At 48.3% G+C, this 17,692-nt stretch overlaps 6 protein-coding genes across 6 annotated transcripts; 5 read left to right on the forward strand and 1 right to left on the reverse strand.

Moving 5' to 3' along the window:
* The first annotated feature begins 255 nt into the window (after positions 1-255).
* DFJ58DRAFT_816092 (uncharacterized protein) lies at positions 256-3,437 on the forward strand. The gene is made up of 3 exons (XM_041391737.1): positions 256-677; positions 730-797; positions 845-3,437. The coding sequence occupies exons 1-3, from the start codon at positions 669-671 to the stop codon at positions 3,285-3,287; spliced, it is 2,520 nt and encodes an 839-aa protein (XP_041237551.1). The 5' UTR covers positions 256-668; the 3' UTR covers positions 3,288-3,437.
* Positions 3,438-4,216, forward strand: DFJ58DRAFT_709645 (uncharacterized protein). The gene is made up of 2 exons (XM_041383807.1): positions 3,438-3,938; positions 4,011-4,216. The coding sequence occupies exon 1, from the start codon at positions 3,502-3,504 to the stop codon at positions 3,916-3,918; it is 417 nt and encodes a 138-aa protein (XP_041237552.1). The 5' UTR covers positions 3,438-3,501; the 3' UTR covers positions 3,919-3,938; positions 4,011-4,216.
* Positions 4,217-5,269: 1,053 nt separating this feature from the next.
* On the forward strand, positions 5,270-9,483 carry DFJ58DRAFT_917404 (uncharacterized protein). Its single transcript, XM_041395530.1, has 8 exons — positions 5,270-5,557; positions 5,608-5,638; positions 5,697-5,852; positions 5,907-5,933; positions 5,986-6,120; positions 6,190-6,694; positions 6,748-8,016; positions 8,072-9,483. The coding sequence occupies exons 1-8, from the start codon at positions 5,294-5,296 to the stop codon at positions 9,366-9,368; spliced, it is 3,684 nt and encodes a 1,227-aa protein (XP_041237553.1). The 5' UTR covers positions 5,270-5,293; the 3' UTR covers positions 9,369-9,483.
* Positions 9,484-10,953: 1,470 nt separating this feature from the next.
* On the reverse strand, positions 10,954-12,051 carry DFJ58DRAFT_625081 (uncharacterized protein; the record flags this gene model as incomplete). The annotated part of the gene is made up of 6 exons (XM_041381097.1): positions 10,954-11,013; positions 11,078-11,412; positions 11,463-11,541; positions 11,598-11,634; positions 11,688-11,943; positions 11,997-12,051. Coding segments are annotated over 6 exons (822 nt in total), but the record flags the coding sequence as incomplete, so codon positions are not given.
* Positions 12,052-14,396: 2,345 nt separating this feature from the next.
* DFJ58DRAFT_148198 (uncharacterized protein) lies at positions 14,397-15,314 on the forward strand. The gene is made up of 2 exons (XM_041378887.1): positions 14,397-14,730; positions 14,801-15,314. The coding sequence occupies exons 1-2, from the start codon at positions 14,443-14,445 to the stop codon at positions 15,143-15,145; spliced, it is 633 nt and encodes a 210-aa protein (XP_041237555.1). The 5' UTR covers positions 14,397-14,442; the 3' UTR covers positions 15,146-15,314.
* Positions 15,219-17,024, forward strand: DFJ58DRAFT_734444 (uncharacterized protein; the record flags this gene model as incomplete). Its single annotated transcript, XM_041386486.1, has 3 exons — positions 15,219-15,328; positions 15,357-15,736; positions 15,790-17,024. The coding sequence occupies 3 exons, from the start codon at positions 15,219-15,221 to the stop codon at positions 17,022-17,024; spliced, it is 1,725 nt and encodes a 574-aa protein (XP_041237556.1).
* Between the last annotated feature and the right edge of the window lie 668 nt (positions 17,025-17,692).

Genomic DNA, 17,692 nt, shown 5'->3' on the forward strand with positions numbered 1-17,692 from the left:
TGTGTGACTATCCATGTAGCTATCAGACATCTTCCAGTTGTGCAATGTGCTCGTGTACATTTTTGGTCCATCCCATCGATAACTTGAAGCTGCTTGCATTGTCACTACAATCTGAATTCGCCCCGAGTCGAGCTCAAGCCTAATCTCTCAAAACACCATGGTCACACCATCATGATCAGATGCCAACTCAACGAGCTCATTTCATCAACAGCATGCGCACTGCGCAGCCCCACCTGATCCCCTTCCGAAGTCCAATCGGCTCCCCGTGAGCGACCTCGAGTCCTCGACCAGACATCGGGCTTCATCGATCATCCACCTTTCCACCTCACGCCAAATCCCCAAAACACTCAAATTCCTCTACAAAGAAATCGCTACCCGAGGTTTCAGAGGCTGATAACATTGTAGCCGTGAGAACTATAATTTTACTGCTGCCAGTGCTAAGTTTGTTTCCTACTAATTCCTAGTGGTATGCTGTCGTACGCACAGCCCTTTAGCACTTTGATGGGTTTGCCAAGTGACAGAAGTGGCGGTTCTGCCCTTTCTGCCGGCTGTGTGGGCACAATTGCTCTGCCCGGCACTATATATATGCTTGTGGCCCCACTGGACTGACGACCCGCCAGTACAACAGACTTCCTGATATTCAAACTTGGCTTTTTCCTTTGTCTGAAATGTCAATGGTTAGCAGGTTTCTTAGTATTGAACCAACGGAGTTACTGACTGACAACACAGGCATCGCGGTTCTTCTCCCTGATACCGAGTATATTCACCTACACTACTGTCGAGGGCTCAGACATTCCGTGAGTCTGTGAGAGTTCCTTCAGTATCATTGCTTACGATGGACTAGAAAGCTGCACACATCGTTGGTAACATATATTCGGCAGCAGCAATTGGCATCCATTATTGAAGAACTTAATGATTGCAATCGGCCACATTCCTGTATTGCTTGTACAGGTGGCCACGGGATTGGAAAGTCGGTGCTCGTCCTCCAAGCAGTCCGTGACCCATCTGTTTCCGCCACCTTTCATCGTCGTTGCTGGATCGATTGTCGCGTCCTCACCGACACATCAAACTTCCTTGAAATTTTGGCCAGGAAGATGGGTATTCCTCATACCGAGTTTTCCCCATCTACGTGCGAAGCCCAGTTAGAGACACTAGTCGCTGCGATCCGACGGCTTGCTGTCGTACGTCGAGTTATCGTGCTTGATGATTTGGACTACCTTTACGCCCTCGATAAATCATTCACGGATGCGGTCATCAAGTCACTCTCAAGCATTGACAAACTCGTCCTTGTTTTGACTATCATTGGCTGGACGTCCGCTCCGCCCCGCGAGATAGAGTGGTTCTTGCAGCTGAAACCTCTCTCTCTAGAGATGGCGCGATACCTTTTCCAATCAGTTTACCCAGTTCCCCTCCAGCGAGATGCGCTGGACAAACTCTTGGCACGTGTTCGGGGGATACCCAAATACATCATGATCCTTGCCGATCTCGCATTCCGGAGTCGGCTTCAGCTCAAGGACTTGGTCCAGATTGTTGACGACCCACAAAGCAATCTTTTGGGGACGCGAACTGATCACGATGTCAAATCTTTGGAAGAATCTATTCGTGCATATCCGCCAGAGGACAGGCTTGATCACCATGCACTCTATGTATTACGTTTCCTTGCCTCGCTACCCGGAGGCATATCACAAAACCAATTGCAGACACTGGTCGGATTACCTGTGGATATATTCGCCTCGGCTTGTCAACAGATGTCAGCCTTAGCCTACTTCGACAGCGAGCCTGGTGACCTTCTCGTCCTATCGAGACCCCTCCGAGAATACGCTACCCGTACTTCCACATTGGATCACCAAACCCAAGATATCTTCCTTAAACAGCTCATTGCGCTCATCGAAAAGAAGGGAAGTCTTCGTCCCGGGACGCCCGACTTCCGTCAAACTGTTCAGCAGTTCACGGAACAGAAGATCAATATTGAGAATATTCTCTTCACCTTCCTCGACGTTGATTCCCCCATCGCCGTCGAAGCTGCCTTGCTGTTTTTGAAGCCGCGATGTGCAGTGAAACCCTCTTTGAAACTGGCGGCCAAGGTTGTGGAAGTCGCAGAGAGGAAAAAAATGCATCTCCTTCCTTATGCCCTCCAAACCGAGGGGGAAGCCCGATACAACAGTGCATTTTTAGGGGGTGCTGGGCTGCTTGCGAGAGCAGAGGCCCTCTTCAGCACCTTCAAGGATGATGCTAGTGTTGTAGGCGAGATGGAATGCCGTGTTCTCCGGACAGAGTCCGCTGTTCGTGGGCGCGAGGACTTGAATCCTAAGGAAGAGTGGAAACAAGCGGCAGAGTACGCGCGCGTGCGCTTGTCAACTCTGAGCAGCGAAACCGGAAAGCGGGGCCATGCGCACAATCTCCTGACACTTGCTCAATTGTCGAAAGACACCAAAGAACGAAATCTACTGATCGCGGACGCTCATACTCTCTTCAAGGATTTGGAAGATGGATACGGGTTGATCCTGTGCGACTTCTATTCTGCAGCATCGGTGCACTGGCAGTCGTTGGTCAACTTGGCCCAAAAATTCCAGGTCTTCAGGGACTTCGAAATGGCGGCGACATGCTATAAGATTGCATTCCACTCCGTCATTCGGTCGATTATTCAAGGCGCCCCCAGGAACATGACACCTATAGTAGAATATATCAAGGTCTTTGGAATGAGGGAACCGTTCCTCAAGGCGGTCACCCATCTGCCCCAACTCCTCGATTTGCTGAAGAAAGCCATTGAACTTTATGAGCTTCTGGGACGGAATCTTGACGTCGCATTCTGCCAATACCACCTCGCCCAGCTTCTTCCACCTGCGGAGGCCATCGATCTATATTCCAAAGCCATTTACCAGTTCGCGTTCTCCGACTTTACCCATCATCGCGACCGCGGCACCCTCGACCAGTGCTACTCGCTGGTTGAGGCGGAAGAGTACTCCGCAGCCGTCCCAATCCTTGAAATTCTGCAATTTCAGATAGAATACTGCGGCAAGAACTTTCAGCTGCGCTGTAAAGAGTTGCTTGCCGAGTGCCACTGCCGGTTGAATGCGAGGCGCCCGGCTCTTCAGGCTGTAAGAGAAACCATCAAGATCATGGAGGAGTCCAAGGTGAGTCCGGAACTGCAACTGCAGAAGTACAGGCAGCTATTGGCCGCTCTGGATGGTACAAACACCCTGCCTTCGATTGCTTTCTGTGAAACGGTAAATGAGGGGCACGCCAGGATTGTGGAAGTAGAGACGAACGACGAGGAGAAGGAGTAGTTTTGAAGCTCGGAGTTTGCATCTAGTTATCGGTGTTCCAGAAATCAGTTGCCGGCTTAGTTATATTGTTCGATATAGCCCAGTGTACATGACCCAGCTGAGTAACACCTATTCCCACACTTGTTAGTAAGGTATTATTAACTGCTCAGGCTTGCATTGTCACCACGATCTGAATTCGCACCGAGTCAAGCTCAAGTCTAATCTCTCAAACACCATGGCCGCACCATCAGATGCCAATCCAACTTACGTTTACAAGCTCATTTCAGCAGCAGCAGCCCCACCTGATCCCCTGCCTGATCAGCTGCCCGTGAGCGACCTCGACCAGACATCGGGCTTCATCCACCTCTCCACCGCACGCCAAGTCCCCAATACACTCAAATTCTTCTACAAAGATCACGTCAAAGTCTACGTACTCCGCATCCCTTACGACCCTGTCGAGAAGAACATCAAGTGGGAGGACCCAAAGGCAGAGGTGTGCGGTCCGCGCGGAGGGGAGGGCATGTTTCCACATCTATACAATGAGTTTAAGCTGGGCAAGGATGAGGTAGAGAGCGTGCAGTGTTGGGAGAAGGGGCCTGATATAGAATGGAATTCGGCTCTGCAGGCAGCGGAGGCATGGCTCGTTTACTGATGCGGCCTCATGATATGCCAGTGAGTTCTTCTGCGTGACGTCGTACTAGTAGCGATGATGAACTGAAACTTGAAAATGATTTGCGAGATTAGTGTGTATATCCAACGGTCCGCTCCTGCTCCGGGGTCTAGACCTTCAACAGGCTGCAGCTCAAATGAAGATTATTTCATCCAGTAGTACATACGTAATAGTATACAGACTACAAATTATGTAACACCAACTTCATACATACCTTTATGGAATATTTACTTCTGCCGTGTTTACCAATGGAGAATGTAACTGAACACTGTCCCTGCTCTAGCGTAGCTATCCGCTCAGTGTTGATTGTGTTCAACACAGTTCCCGAGAATGCTATGGACACAGCCTGAGGCGGTGCAGCATCGCAGGTCGACCACTCATGTATAACTGTCCGTCCTCGAGCCACACAAATGATGTCGAGCAATCGGGCAGTGCCCTGATTTGATGTGTGTTGTTACTAGTACCGAGGCTTGTCAGGGCTTGTCCAAGGATGAGTATAGCCATGGTCAAAAACTCTCTTTCGACACGCTAGGTGATGTGACTCGTGTCGAGCGCGAGGCCATTAATACGACTTATGTTAACCCAGGTTGGTCTGCCAGTGAGACGTTTTTGTTACCATGCGTCCGATTGTTTTATAAAATAAGAGGACCATCTAATCATTCTGCTCCGGCAGAGATTATTTCACGCTACGCGGAAGTAAAATTTCCACTGCTAGATCACAGGTTAACATATGTGATTATTTGACACCGTGCTGTGGGATTAACACAGGTTAAATGTGATTGTTTGGCACCGTGCTGTGGGATTAACACAGGTTAAATGTGATTATTTGACACTGCTGTGCGATTAACAAGTCAGTCCCTTACTCCGACGTCGCTGTGCTTACTCGGAGATGCCCCACATTCTCGGTTCGGACACTTCCGCCGCATCTGCTCCGGGCCAGCTGCGAAGTTCTCTCTTTCTTGCTTCCTCTCATTGCACGCTGCATGCTTCTTTCTGCTGAAATTGTCAACATGGACCCTAGGTTCAGGGAGCACCCTATTTTCTTACCTGCTTAAAGTTCTTGCACAGGTATATTATCATTTAATGCTGTGCATCTTCTGACTCCGATCAAGATCATCACATCTTGCGGCAAGTCTACTAATAGTCTACACTTGGGATAGTTTGCTTTGTGAATGCTCTTTCAGGACGAATCTAAGGAACAACGCATAGCTCACATGCCAGTGGCAATGGCCATACTGTATATACCTTATCCTTTACGTGAGTCATGGACATACTATAATTGATATAGTAAAGGAACGTGCCAGCTCCTGCTAACTGCTACACAATCCTCCTTCTTGTCCTCTCCTGGGTCGTTAGAATGGACCAGGCAGATCTCTCTCAATTACGCACTGAATTCACAAAGTTGGCCAATGACCTGGCCAGCTCCCGGCTGCGCGGAACCGACTTGGAAGATTTGAAGCTTCCAGAGGACTCTGAACTCAGACTTCGCCTCAAAAAAAGAGATAAATTTATGGCAAAAGCCAAGGCGTTCTTGGACAGTTGCGACAGATTCTTGCAGCCTCTCTCCAACATGAGTCCGATTGCAGCTTCCTTGTATGGCGGTCTGATGTGTATCGTCACAGTGAGTAGATCCCTCGATTGCACCTCTGCATGTAGACGCCACGTCCACAGATAGCTGCTGCCAAAGCGGAGATCCTAGACGGTAACATCTCTGTTAATCCGCATGGACCACGAGTGCATGACTGACTATGGTATCACAGAGGTTATTTACGGTTTAAACGTAGTCTTGGATGGTCTCCCCCTAATCATCCGATCCGAGCGGATGACGAACTTTTCCGACGAAGAACGTCGCGCAATCATCTCGGCTTTCAAAGTGTTTGTCGCCTTCATGCAAATTCTGAGGGGCTATGTAGGCGGTGCGTACTTGGATGTCACCATCCTATCGAGGCTTTATTGAACCCCGGACCTAGAGAAACACGAGTCAGTTATAACAAAGTGTATGTTCTCAGTTTCATATGCAAACGTGCGCCTAAGCAAAGACTTGGGTAGTCAAGAGGATTGCCGGATCTCAGAATATACCAGGCAAGCTTCGGGCTGCAAGAGAAGAGATGCGAACGGCCCTTAATTCGGCACACTACGGAACTTTCGTCGCTTATGCGGAGGATGAGCAACAAAAGTATATTTGTGAGTGGAATTATTCCTTCGGGTATCCCCAATAATGATTGACATTTCTCTTCCTTCCATCTTTGATAGCGGACCGAATAGAAAATGTGAAACGCGTCCTTCATTGCACAAATTACGAAGATCACCTTGACCTGTATCTGAATAAATCACGGTGCATTGAAAATCCCTGCGCCTGGAGCAAATCCCACCCATCCATTGTAGATTGGCTATCGACGGAAACGTCTCCGAAGTTGTTTATTTCGGGGAAGCCAGGCACAGGAAAATCCGTCTTGGCAGCTCATATGATTGACATAGCTCAGAAGAAGAAGAAGGATGCTGGTCACCGCGGAGCGTTGCTTTACTATTTCTGTGGAGCGGATCCCGCAGCGGATCAGTATTCCAATGCACAACAAGAGGCTTCATCGAAAGCCATCCTAATGACTTTATTGCGGCAAATTGTGTCGGCATGCCACCACAGCACGGTAGGTCTTAGCGAGGTGCTGAAGTATGTGCTGGCCTCTGGACAAGGCATGCTTTCAGAGCCGGGGCTGCGGACACGGGTTGCAAATTTACTGGAATCATTCGACACGGTTAGGTGCGCATACTGTCTGCCATTATTGCTTACTCTTGCTTACTTCGTCTTTGAAGTATCATCATTGACGCCGTAGATCATTGCGGAAAACGCGCATTTCAGCAGGACGGATTGATCCCATGGATACTGAACATGACTGCGCGTGCGCGTATCCTTCTTATTGGATGCCCACATCCGTATGTAACCAGTTTGCTCGCTGGGCTGCCCACGATAGCTCTGGGAAGTGACGGCACTACACAATCCGATCTTGAGGCATATGCGCATCATGTCGTTCAAATTTACATAGGGTCAGATGATCCTGATGAGCCTCATCTCGTCCAAAATCTCGTCAGGCGATCCGAGAATATGTTCCAGTACATATTCTTAGTGAAGAACATGTCACACTATCCTCGTCTGTACAATCGAGAGAGACGGTTCCAGTTCCTGAACGACACTCCGTCAGGCATCTTCGGAATGTACAAGTACTATCTAGCTGTCCAGCTTCAGCGATTCTCCGACTCTGACCAGACGCAACTTGAACGTGTCCTGGAGATCCTTTTGCAGCTCCTCACGTTTTCTCCAAGTCCCGTCACTCCATTAATTTTCCTGCAGGCGTTGCAGTCATGTCCTTCAATCCAAAGGCTGGAACTTAACCCGGAAACAGACGATCTTGCTATTGGTCTCGCACGGAACGTTGCAGGCATTCTATTCGATGTTCGAGTGACTTCCACAGGAGTACAACATTTGGTCCCAGTCCATAGTACACTTTCCGAGTATTTTCTCGTCTCTGGTGGCAATGAGAGATACAGTACAGGTGATATTAGCCTAGCCACACAGGAGGCGCTAGTATCGCTACACAACGCTGTTAGAGAGACAGGTCCGGAATCCCTGCTCGAGCTTTGCTGCAACGGGCTTCGGCATCAAGATTTTAACCGATTTATCCACCGATATCAGTACGCTGCTGATTTTTGTCGCCGAAGTCTCAGTGATACTTCAACTAGAGATGTTCGGCCCAATACATCTCGACAGGAAAGCGATTGTGAAAGACTCCAAGCGCAGCTTTGGCGAGATTCCGCGTTTTCGATTTGCGACTCGCTGGCGCTTGAACGAAGCTGGATGGACCGGCAGTGGGACTCCCTAAAAGAAGATGGGGAATGGTTCAGGGAGCATTCTAGTATTATGGAGGATTACGGGTCGCTAGATGAAGAGACTTTGGCGCCGTCTCTCCGCCTCGAAATTTCACGATGGCGCAATGTCGTTTTTCCTCGTATGAAAGAGCAATTGGAGCTCAGGCAAAATGCACTATCGGAGCTGCAAACCGGACATTTGAGTGCGTATGCGTTTAGGTAAGTTAGCTCAGGCCATCTTCACGGTGAAATTGAAATAGGTTGCTCTTAATAGGAACACGATCTTCTATCTACATCTGCATCTGATGAATCAGAAAACAACAAGCCACTATCCAAGTTCTCCCTCATTCGAAGGTCTCATCTTGCACTACCTGGACCAACTGGAAAACCTCCTGCCTGTATTGGTTTCGGTCCAAATCCTCCCGTTCTCCGAGTATCTTGCTGATTCGGCCTCCCCGACTGCCAAGTTAGCAACTATGATTTGCGGATTGGAGCAGCTCACCCGAGCGATCAGAGAATTGTTGCCGACGCGAAAGTCGTATCCTCGTCAGCTTTTAGGGATGATATACTGCCTTTGGGCCACTGGGAGCGCCAACCTGGGCGCACTGTTTACTACGGAGGAAATTTGGGCCAGGGCGTATTACTCTGAACTGATTATCCCAGGCCTCAACGCCGATAGCATCCCCGAAAAACTCATTCGACACACGCTGGAAAGAGTGTTGCTACACCTCGCTGACGCGGAACGTATCTGCTTCACTAGCCAAACACAATCCACCGGCGTCGGGAATCTTTGCTTCTGTATTCGTCAGCTGCGCCAGACCATTTCACATCACTTATTATTCCAAACATTCCACCCCACGTCCACTTCCATACAGAAGGGAAGTCTGGTGCCCGAATTTGTCAAACGCGAACCAGGTTTTACAAACATTGTATTACTTCGCGATGCGGTGAGAGTCGACACTCTGGATCAGGACAATCTGCAACCTAGCGCTCCGAAAACATGGAGCATATTCCTCGGAGCCGTGTTCATTATTCTAGGATTCATTTCATCACATCACACCTGTTTCATCTTCAGCTTGTTTTCTGCCCCACCCGATACAACGCATGGTTTGATGCGACAGACCTCAGGCTGGCCTTCGGTACAACTTGTGGCATCCGCTGGGGTCATTGGATGCTTTTGTGATAGGGAGCGGGCGGGCACAGTGACGATCGGCACAATAGCCTGTGCATTGGGTGTCCTTTTGGTGCTAATCTCTCCGCAATCTGCATCCTCACCGCTCGTCACATCCATCGACGCTATATCCACCGACTATCTGATGCTTCTTTCTGTGGTCCCCCATTTGCTTGTCTCTTCCCATGAACAGGGCTTCTGGACAGCGATCGAAAGTACTGCGGTGCTCTATGTAGTTGTTCGTCTACTTGCCTTTGCGGTTGACAAGAGTGGTATGAAGAGGAAGCGTAGAGATCTGGCTCGAATTGGCCGGAAGTACAAGAGAAGGAATGAAGAGCAAGCAGGGCCTTTCGGTGTAATTTTAAGGTCGTTGCCACACAGGGACATGCGAGAGAGATAAACGGAATATAAGAGCATAAAGGTCATTATTGTCCCCGTAGTGTGACTATGGCACTTCATATTGCGTAGATACTAGATATGCGTCGGGATCTGCGTTTTCCGTAGCTGCGAAAACGATGCGCATCGACGCTGGTGTATGCTTTGACTACTGGTGAATTGAGTAGATCTGAATATAACTGTGTGTGCCTTTGATATCTTACCGGCTTCGATGCAAATATGTATGCGGAAATCGATGCATTGCAACATAGCACACAATACGAAACATCCCAATAAAAACAACTTGTGCTCATTCGCGCCAGCTTCTCCGTCCAGGACTGTCCTACCCCGGTTCCCAGCTAATGTAACGTGCCGCTGGAGAACTTCGTGAGGACTTCGACCGTATTTGCCGTCCACGCGAAGTCGAAAACCTAGACAGAATACACAAATGAGTGTACGATAGGAATAGGATCAGTGCTCACCAGATTCGAAGCCTCGATATCGTAGTTCTGTAGTAGTAAGTATTATAATAAGAATAAAACACAAGATAGAAAAAATTAAAATCTTTTTGAGCGAGTTTCAGTATGCCTTGAACTCTGGTAAGGAGCTGTTTGGCATCAGCCCTTTCACCAGTGATGGCCACAGAACTTCTGAAGGAAAATATTTGGGTTGTCAGAAGATAAAACAGAGCATTACACGCACCTGTTGTTCTGGGTTGGCGTTCATGGCAGTCATTGGCACCCGAACCATACCGAACAGAGAGTCCTCATGATATCGCGAAGTTCCGAGTCATTGGCGGAAAACAACATCCAAAACCTAGGCCGACAACAGATCAGTGAACCAGGGTAGCAGTACTGAAAAAAAAATGCACTGGTGTGGCACGAGACCCATTAGTGGTCCATTTTGAGCCAGTTACAAGAGCATTGAGTTGAATGAGTGATTATATGCGCTCTGTTTGGAATGTATTCATCTTTAGTATTACAGAGTATGACATAACCAAAGCAACGAACTCACATCATTTGACGAGGAAAATCTGTGTTTGCCCAGGAGTTCTGCGGCTGTGGTGTAGTAGAAAGAGCGAGATTTTGCTGAGATGACTGTTAGTTGTGATGGCGGTGGTACAAGAAAGGATACAAGAGTTCAAGGTAGGCGTGTGCACGACAAGTGAGCCAGTCAACAGTAGCAGTAATGCACTGATAGTGAGGAGAGACTCCGCCAAGTCAGCTTTGAAAGCTTCAATTGGGACGCAAATATTGATTAACGTGGGTGATTTGAAATTCTGTCCTGAGCCGAAAACGAGTCATCCATATAGTGACGGGCGATTCTTGCTGTAATTGCAAGGACTTTTAATAGGCTATTAGGCTATAAGCTATGAGTAGCAGGTATAAATGAAGTCGAAGTACAATACATAAGTAAACCAGCTTTGAACCAAGTCGCAGTCATACCACCACTTCGGCTGCCTTCGGCGATCGAATAGAATACAATGGAACTCCATCCTGCTCTGGAGTAGCTATTCGCTCCATGTTGGCTCCATCTGTCATATCCGATATAGTTCTTGAGAATATTATAGACGTAGGTACTGCAGGTGCTGCAGTAACGCGGGTCGACCAGTCGCGTGTAGTTGCCCGCCCACGTGCTACACGGATGATGATGAGCAATTGGGCAATGCCCTAGATTCAACATGTTCAAGTTAGCATCAGAGACGTTAGTCGACACAGGGTTTTGTTTACTTACCTGAATATTGGTAATGGACAAGTAGCATAGATTGAAGACGCCGTCAGAATGTGACGCAACAGAGACTATAAGAACCACGCAGAAGACAGAGTATAACATGGCGGACTCGATGAGCATGATGACGACGGTATCATAGGTGCTAGAATTATATTGAGCCATGGGATATTGGGCCACCGCCTGCTTCATCTGGCTTCGCATGACGAGTAGACGACTCGTCACGAGAATCGTATAAAACAAAGTGAAACCTACTTCCATGCAGAGGAAGAGAAGTATGGTGTTGATCTTGAAAATTTTGGCTCCGGTGCTTATCTGGATCATGATGAGAATAGACACTGCTGCTCAAGACGTCAGTGATGACTCTTGCTTAGTAAATGGTGTACTGTACCAAGCATAGCAATGTAAAAAGCGATCATTGGGACCATCACCGATTTTGCCCGACACCATATCACAAAACATCGATGGAGCTTAGTATTTCAAGCGTCAGGTTTGCACCAATTCATATAGGAACTATCCAGCTCACAAGCAGAGCTTGCATACACCACCCCATGATGAAATAACTAGACCAGATGTTAATATTAGAGGCCTGAAAGTGGATGGGCAAGGAGCTTACACGGAAAGTGCCATAACGTTGATACGATAATCCATTGAGCTCTCTATTAGCGCGAGCGAACCACCAGGTGCATCGCGAAGGTCTATCCAAATCATCTCTGTATATCTCGCATTCGCAGCACAGCCTATTGTCCCCAGTGCGAACGTGATAAAAATATAGAAAAGAAGCACGAGTCGATTATTTGCGATTTTTCCACCATATCGAGGCCGTTGCATCAGAGCAGTCGCGGCTTGTACTGTAAGGAGAGTGAATATGCCTAGTACATAGCATATCAATTCCTGAAATGTCGTATGTCGACCGAAAACGCACCATAGGACACACCTCCTAACATCATTCCATCGAGGCGAGTTCGTTCGAGCCATAATTTGTCTGCGGAGTGTCGGATGACACGACCCCAAATTTGGTCAGTGCCACTGACTGGCGGGAAAACACCGGGAGTCCGAGATCAACTGGCCGACTGCCCATGACGGAGATAACAATAACTTGAACCAACAGGATAGTAATTAGTAGGAGACAGCTGGGGAAAAGCAGCTGATTACATGGATAAGTCCGAATTTCATGACAAGTAGACACGCATCATGTTGGGAATATTTGCGTGGTTGCGCCTAATGAATTAAGACCTTCAATTACGTGAGTAATAGTACTTAATAGGTATCAGGCACCTCAGGACAGGCTGAGGCTGTAGTGTTGTTGGCAGAATGCTGCCATTCTGCCAATGACAATTGCGAGCAGAAGGTCAGAGGCTCGTGGCAGAGGTACCGATTCCAGATAGCAACTGCTAGAGAAAGAAGTTACAACTACTTTCATATCGATAGACCAGATTTTATTGTTTTACCGCTTCTATTTACTGGTGGAGCTGGACAAATAACAGGGTCGCGCGCTGTTCGGGCGGAATACACCCTGAATGGCAGGGGGCTCAGGAGTTTGCTGCTTCCGACAGGCCTCCCTCAGCTTGCAACTCATTTTGTGGTACGTTGTACAGTTTTGTAGTAATACAAGATCATAATCACAACAAGTATTCATTGTGCACAAACCGGCCGTGACATACGGGCAGACACAATGACCTATTGCTGTTTGACAGCGGCCACTGGAGTGTCCAGGCAGGCAGAGCGCCCTAAGGGTATTTCGATCGACCAAGGTATTATAATCAGCGGGACCAAAAAGGAGACATGTCTCTATTTTTTTTAAAAGTTCGTCCAACTTCAACGAAGGATCCTGAAACGGACAACACGTTCAATTCATCGTTGGTGTTCGCGAGTGCGAGGATGACGATGGCTGATGGAGGTGGTGCCGGCGCAGGCTCGTATTTTGGAATACCTGGCGATTATACGAGTAGTACAACCCTCTATACCTGGGGGAGAACATCGAAATAACTCGGTGATGACAGCTTGACGGGAGTTATCGGCGGGATAATGTAAGATGAATTTGACAGAGGGAAGGCGGGCTTTGGTAGAGAACACGATGGTAACCATGAGAGGGCGTGGGCGCCAAATGCGTACCTTCAATCATCAGCAGCGAGGAAGGAACGGGGGCCGCGAAAGTGACGGACGAGTGGAGTTAGGTGCGGTGGAGGGCGTATGCACTGATGAAACTTGACTTAGGATTTAACTGAGCACGGATGTGGGATTCTGGACAAGCAAAGAGATGGGTCAAGAGGGGTGCAAATGGCAAATCCCGGATATGTGGCTTAGCTTTACATAAGCTTTCAAATCTTAATATACCGCCACTTGAACTTTCGAGACATACGATTTGAGTTTTGATCTAGCGGTCTCACAGGTGAATAGTTTTTTTGGTTTGCTACTGGGAGGGGGGGGGGGTTCCTTACCATAGAACACAACCAGGTAGTTAACTTGATAAAAAACGCGCGTGCAAGTGCGCCACTCGCCAAAACACAAATGTTGGATGTAACTTTTTCAAACACGTGATCAAAGCGCGTCATGTCAATATATGCGCGTTATACGCGTCTCGTCAACGTCTCGTACTCACACTCTTTAGCATAAATTCTACTATGGGCTCGTTACAATGGCACATGCATACCTTCGGGTCCTCAGATTATGACGTTTCCGATGATTGTAGTGACTGGGACTCAGATACGAGTTCCAGTTCACGTCAGACGGACTTAGACTTACGACGTTCACGTCGTTCCATTTCTATCGACTCTACCGATTCATTTGGGCCTGTGTACCCCTTGGACGCCTTCCTAGAGTCGGTAGTCGCACCAGAAGATCTGCCAGACGCTTATGAGTTAGCAATAACCCCTGATGACTTCGTTTGTTCAGACTCGGACGACCCTGAATCAGAACCGGAAACGGAATACGACGACGACGAACTCCTTATATTAAATACCCCCGACGCGCTCTATCAGCTATTTCGCAAGGACAAGATCCAAGTCCGAATCAATCCCTCGAAGTGGTGGGATCTTTTGTGTCCAGACTGCGCAGAGTGGTGTCAAACTGGCATACACTCTGGCATCGACTTATGGATATCCGGTCAGTTCGTATCCCTCAGCAATCATCGAGGAAGTCAGAAGTGTCATCAGAAGGTGGCTCAAAAACAGCTGCGCCCGCCTGAGAAAGACACCAACGTGTTTAATATACCGGCAACACGTTCCCCAGTTACCTCACACGACACAAGGTATTTATTTTTGGTTCCACCTTATCACACGCACTGATTGTTTGTTTTCAGTGCTCCTCCTTCTGGTCGTGATTGCGCTGGTCTTGCTGTTGTCTGGCCAGACAACCTTCGCCCATTCGCAATGCTTTTACCTTGGGAACGATACCACAACGGTCCGGACTCACTACCTTTCCTCGTCGACATCACACATCCAAGCAAGCCTTGCGTTCAGTCAAAGCGCTGCAGGTTATCGACTCTACCCGAGGGTGTGCCATGTGATGAATGCGCCGACATCTCCCAGCATGTCTCTCAACTTGTGGAGGCTGCGCGTGACCCCAAACCGCACACTAATCACCGCTTTTTGGGCCTTGCACACATGCAAGACCTCGCTAAAGGGTATGCCGATCAAACGAGGCAGTTGAAGCTACAGGTGAGTTTTTTTTATGTACTTAATACGTGTGATAACTAGCTATATCTAGGGACTAAATGAATCGCGTCAGCACATGAGCATGCTGACCCAACTCGACGACTACCATCATCTTCTCATGGCCACCTCTGAGCAAGACGTCCCTCGGCTCCGGCAAATAATCAATGTTGCATTGCGCAATGGCGCCAGTGTCCGGGAGATAGTTAATAAGCTCGAAGATGCCCTCGAGGGTGCATACCGTCCACGAGGGTATGGAGCCAGTAACTTAGACATAGCGACATTAGTTTTTCGTCTCGGTGGTCGACAACTTCTCTTTGCACTCAATCAAAGCCTCGGTCTTCCCTCCATTCGCACTCTTCGCACCAGGTCCACCTTTACCACACTCACTCCCACTATTGGCCCTATTCGCAATGAATAGCTTGATGAAAATATTCACTCAGTAGTTCTCAGCTCTCAGTGCTGACATCACAACCCTACGCAGTGTGAGTCTCATGGTGGATGAAATAGCTCTGGAAGAAATGGCTGTCCACTTCAGCAAGTATAACAAGATTGCTGGCCTTTGCTGGAAGCATTCCCACCTCATCGACCCTGTCCTTCGCACGTACGAATCTGCCGTCACAATCGCACAGAAAATTCACAGACGGCGAAGTCCACTTTGGGAAGGAGCTTACGGTTATTGGAGTCGCGTGCTTCGGAGAAGACGAGCTTTATCCTGTTTTAGCGGCGCCCACTTGCAAGACGGAGAATGCTGGAGATATGGAGATCACACTCACTCTTGCAATTGAACGGTGGAACGTAACCGGAGCCGCTGCATCTGTTGGACCGGTGTGGTCCTTTGCGACCAATGGTGATGCTACGCGTCGTGCAGCGGGGCACAAACTTTTTCTCAAGAAACCGTTGTTGCCAGAGTCACCGTTATATGGTATACTTAACAACATGCCTGGCCTGAACACCATGACAGGTGATGCCGAGGTGATGCTTGATTTTGACTTCAAGCACATTTTCAAACGTAAGTTCTTCATTCTCTGATACAATCCTAGTCCAGTCTAATACTACCTGTAGGCTTCTGCACGCTCATCCGTTCCGCTGCCAGAATTGTACTCAATAACAGTCGCGTAATCAATAGCATGATGCTCTCAAGGTACCTTGTCTGGTTGCCCGCATACAATGAAGCCAGCGTTATGAAACTCCTCCATCCTGATGATCCACAAGACGTCCCCCGGGCCATTGAGTTAATGCAGGCTATAGTTGAGTTCTCTAAGTCTCAGTACTCCATCCTCAACGACTCATTTTCAACTGATGTCAACACACGCGCAAACTTAGTTTCAATCACTCTCCTCAGCAATTTGATTGAGTCCATTCTTGTCCCTTTCATCAATACGAAGCTCTCCCTCACAGAACAAGTTCAGTCCCTTAGCTGCTATGCTCACCTTGCATTCTCCATTTTCCGTGTTCACCGCCGTCTATTCATGCCTTTCCAACTCTACTACGACACTCAAACATGTGTCAAGAATGTCATATTCAATATCACAAAGCAGCAACTTCTTGATCCGTACAAATCATTCTTCCTTGGCGATTGCGGAGACAATCGGCTTGAACTCATGTTTGGTCGGTCCCGCATGATCGGTGGTCACAACTCCGGATGCTCATACTCCCAGGCCCTTGACCGTCTAGGCACTGCTAAGGACATCGATGGCGTATTCAATCGGCACCCTGAACTCGATCCTGGTCATCGGCGCCTCAGCCTGGGCAAGCGGATCGAGGATGTTGACCACATCAATCGGATGATGTGGAGGGGGGATATTATCTCCGGTCACTGTGATCTTCCATCAGCCTGGCGACAAGGGCGTGAGATCGCACTATCTATTCTCACTACTTCACAGATCGGTCCCATCAATTACTCCTTCGCCGACCTGTTCCGTGATCCCGGAACGAATATCCTATGTCCTCTAGGTAAGAATAAGTACTTTGGCATTGCAGAAGAGGAGCTCGATGACTCCAGTCGAGTGCCAAACCTCCCACCTGTGGTGCCTGCCACCTTGCCATCGCATGTCATAGAGACGGTGATATCTGAAGCGGGTGATATTCAGGGAGTGCATATGGCCACTGATGAGGATGATGAAGAACTTATGTTGACGTTCGAAGAGGAGCTGATTGCGCAGTCCATCTCGGACATACCTCCCACCCAACCACATCCTCTTCCGACAGTTCCATCTGCACTTCAAGGTGCTGGTATCCGCGCCAATGACTACTTGCTCTACAAAGGTCGCTGGATCCATAAGCAAACTATCTGCTGACTCGTCATCAACAAGGACTTCATATCAAAATCTTCCAACCGACTTGAATGTGTTTGCGGCTTCACTAAAGTGAACAAGAGGATCAACATGAGTGCGGGGCGCATCACCAATCAAAATCTGTTCCTCGTTGGCGATATTTTTCTTACCATCCTTCATTCTGCTCATACTGTTTCCATCACCTTACTTTGTTCGACTGCAGTGATTGTCAATGATGTCTCTCGCTCCTCGATCAACACTACAATAATGAAGGCTTCACATACTACTGCCAAAATTACTGGGCAACTTCTCACCATCATTCCCTCTCATCCATCACCCTGATTCACAAGACCCACTCTTCTTCCTTTGGAACTGGAGGCTATGTGAAGGCTCGATCTGTCATTCCGGGGACATCAGATTCCACAGAGCGTGTGGTTATCGTCAGCATCCCCGGCTTCCTTGTCGAGCCCATAAATCCAGAACCTACTTTCATTCGACTTCAGGGATGATGTCAATAGTGACAATTTTTTGGAGATTAAAGGGGGTCAGAGTACATGGCAAGTTTTGCATGCTGCTCTTCTAGCCGCGTGCGAGCTCTTGTGGACGAAGGTTGTCAAAGCAAAGGTACCTCTCAAGTCCATTGCTTGTGTGAGCCCTTCGGACGACAAATCATTTCCTTACCAGCTTCCTGA

The sequence above is a fragment of the Suillus subalutaceus genome, assembly GCF_016647625.1.
Source record: "Suillus subalutaceus strain FC151 chromosome Unknown DFJ58scaffold_176, whole genome shotgun sequence".
In the NCBI taxonomy this organism is placed as follows: domain Eukaryota; kingdom Fungi; phylum Basidiomycota; class Agaricomycetes; order Boletales; family Suillaceae; genus Suillus; species Suillus subalutaceus.

Excerpts from the sequence above, each read along its gene's own strand:
- DFJ58DRAFT_816092 (XM_041391737.1), top strand. Across the intron at positions 798-844 it reads GTCGAGGGCTCAGACATTCC|AAAGCTGCACACATCGTTGG; the intron begins GTGAGTCTGTGA and ends ACGATGGACTAG.
- DFJ58DRAFT_709645 (XM_041383807.1), top strand. The coding sequence starts at position 3,502 with ATGGCCGCACCATCAGATGCCAATCCAACTTACGTTTACAAGCTCATT.
- DFJ58DRAFT_917404 (XM_041395530.1), top strand. The coding sequence starts at position 5,294 with ATGGACCAGGCAGATCTCTCTCAATTACGCACTGAATTCACAAAGTTG. Across the intron at positions 5,558-5,607 it reads GTCTGATGTGTATCGTCACA|ATAGCTGCTGCCAAAGCGGA; the intron begins GTGAGTAGATCC and ends CCACGTCCACAG. Across the intron at positions 6,121-6,189 it reads TGAGCAACAAAAGTATATTT|CGGACCGAATAGAAAATGTG; the intron begins GTGAGTGGAATT and ends CATCTTTGATAG.
- DFJ58DRAFT_148198 (XM_041378887.1), top strand. The coding sequence starts at position 14,443 with ATGCTTTTACCTTGGGAACGATACCACAACGGTCCGGACTCACTACCT. Across the intron at positions 14,731-14,800 it reads CGAGGCAGTTGAAGCTACAG|CACATGAGCATGCTGACCCA; the intron begins GTGAGTTTTTTT and ends GAATCGCGTCAG.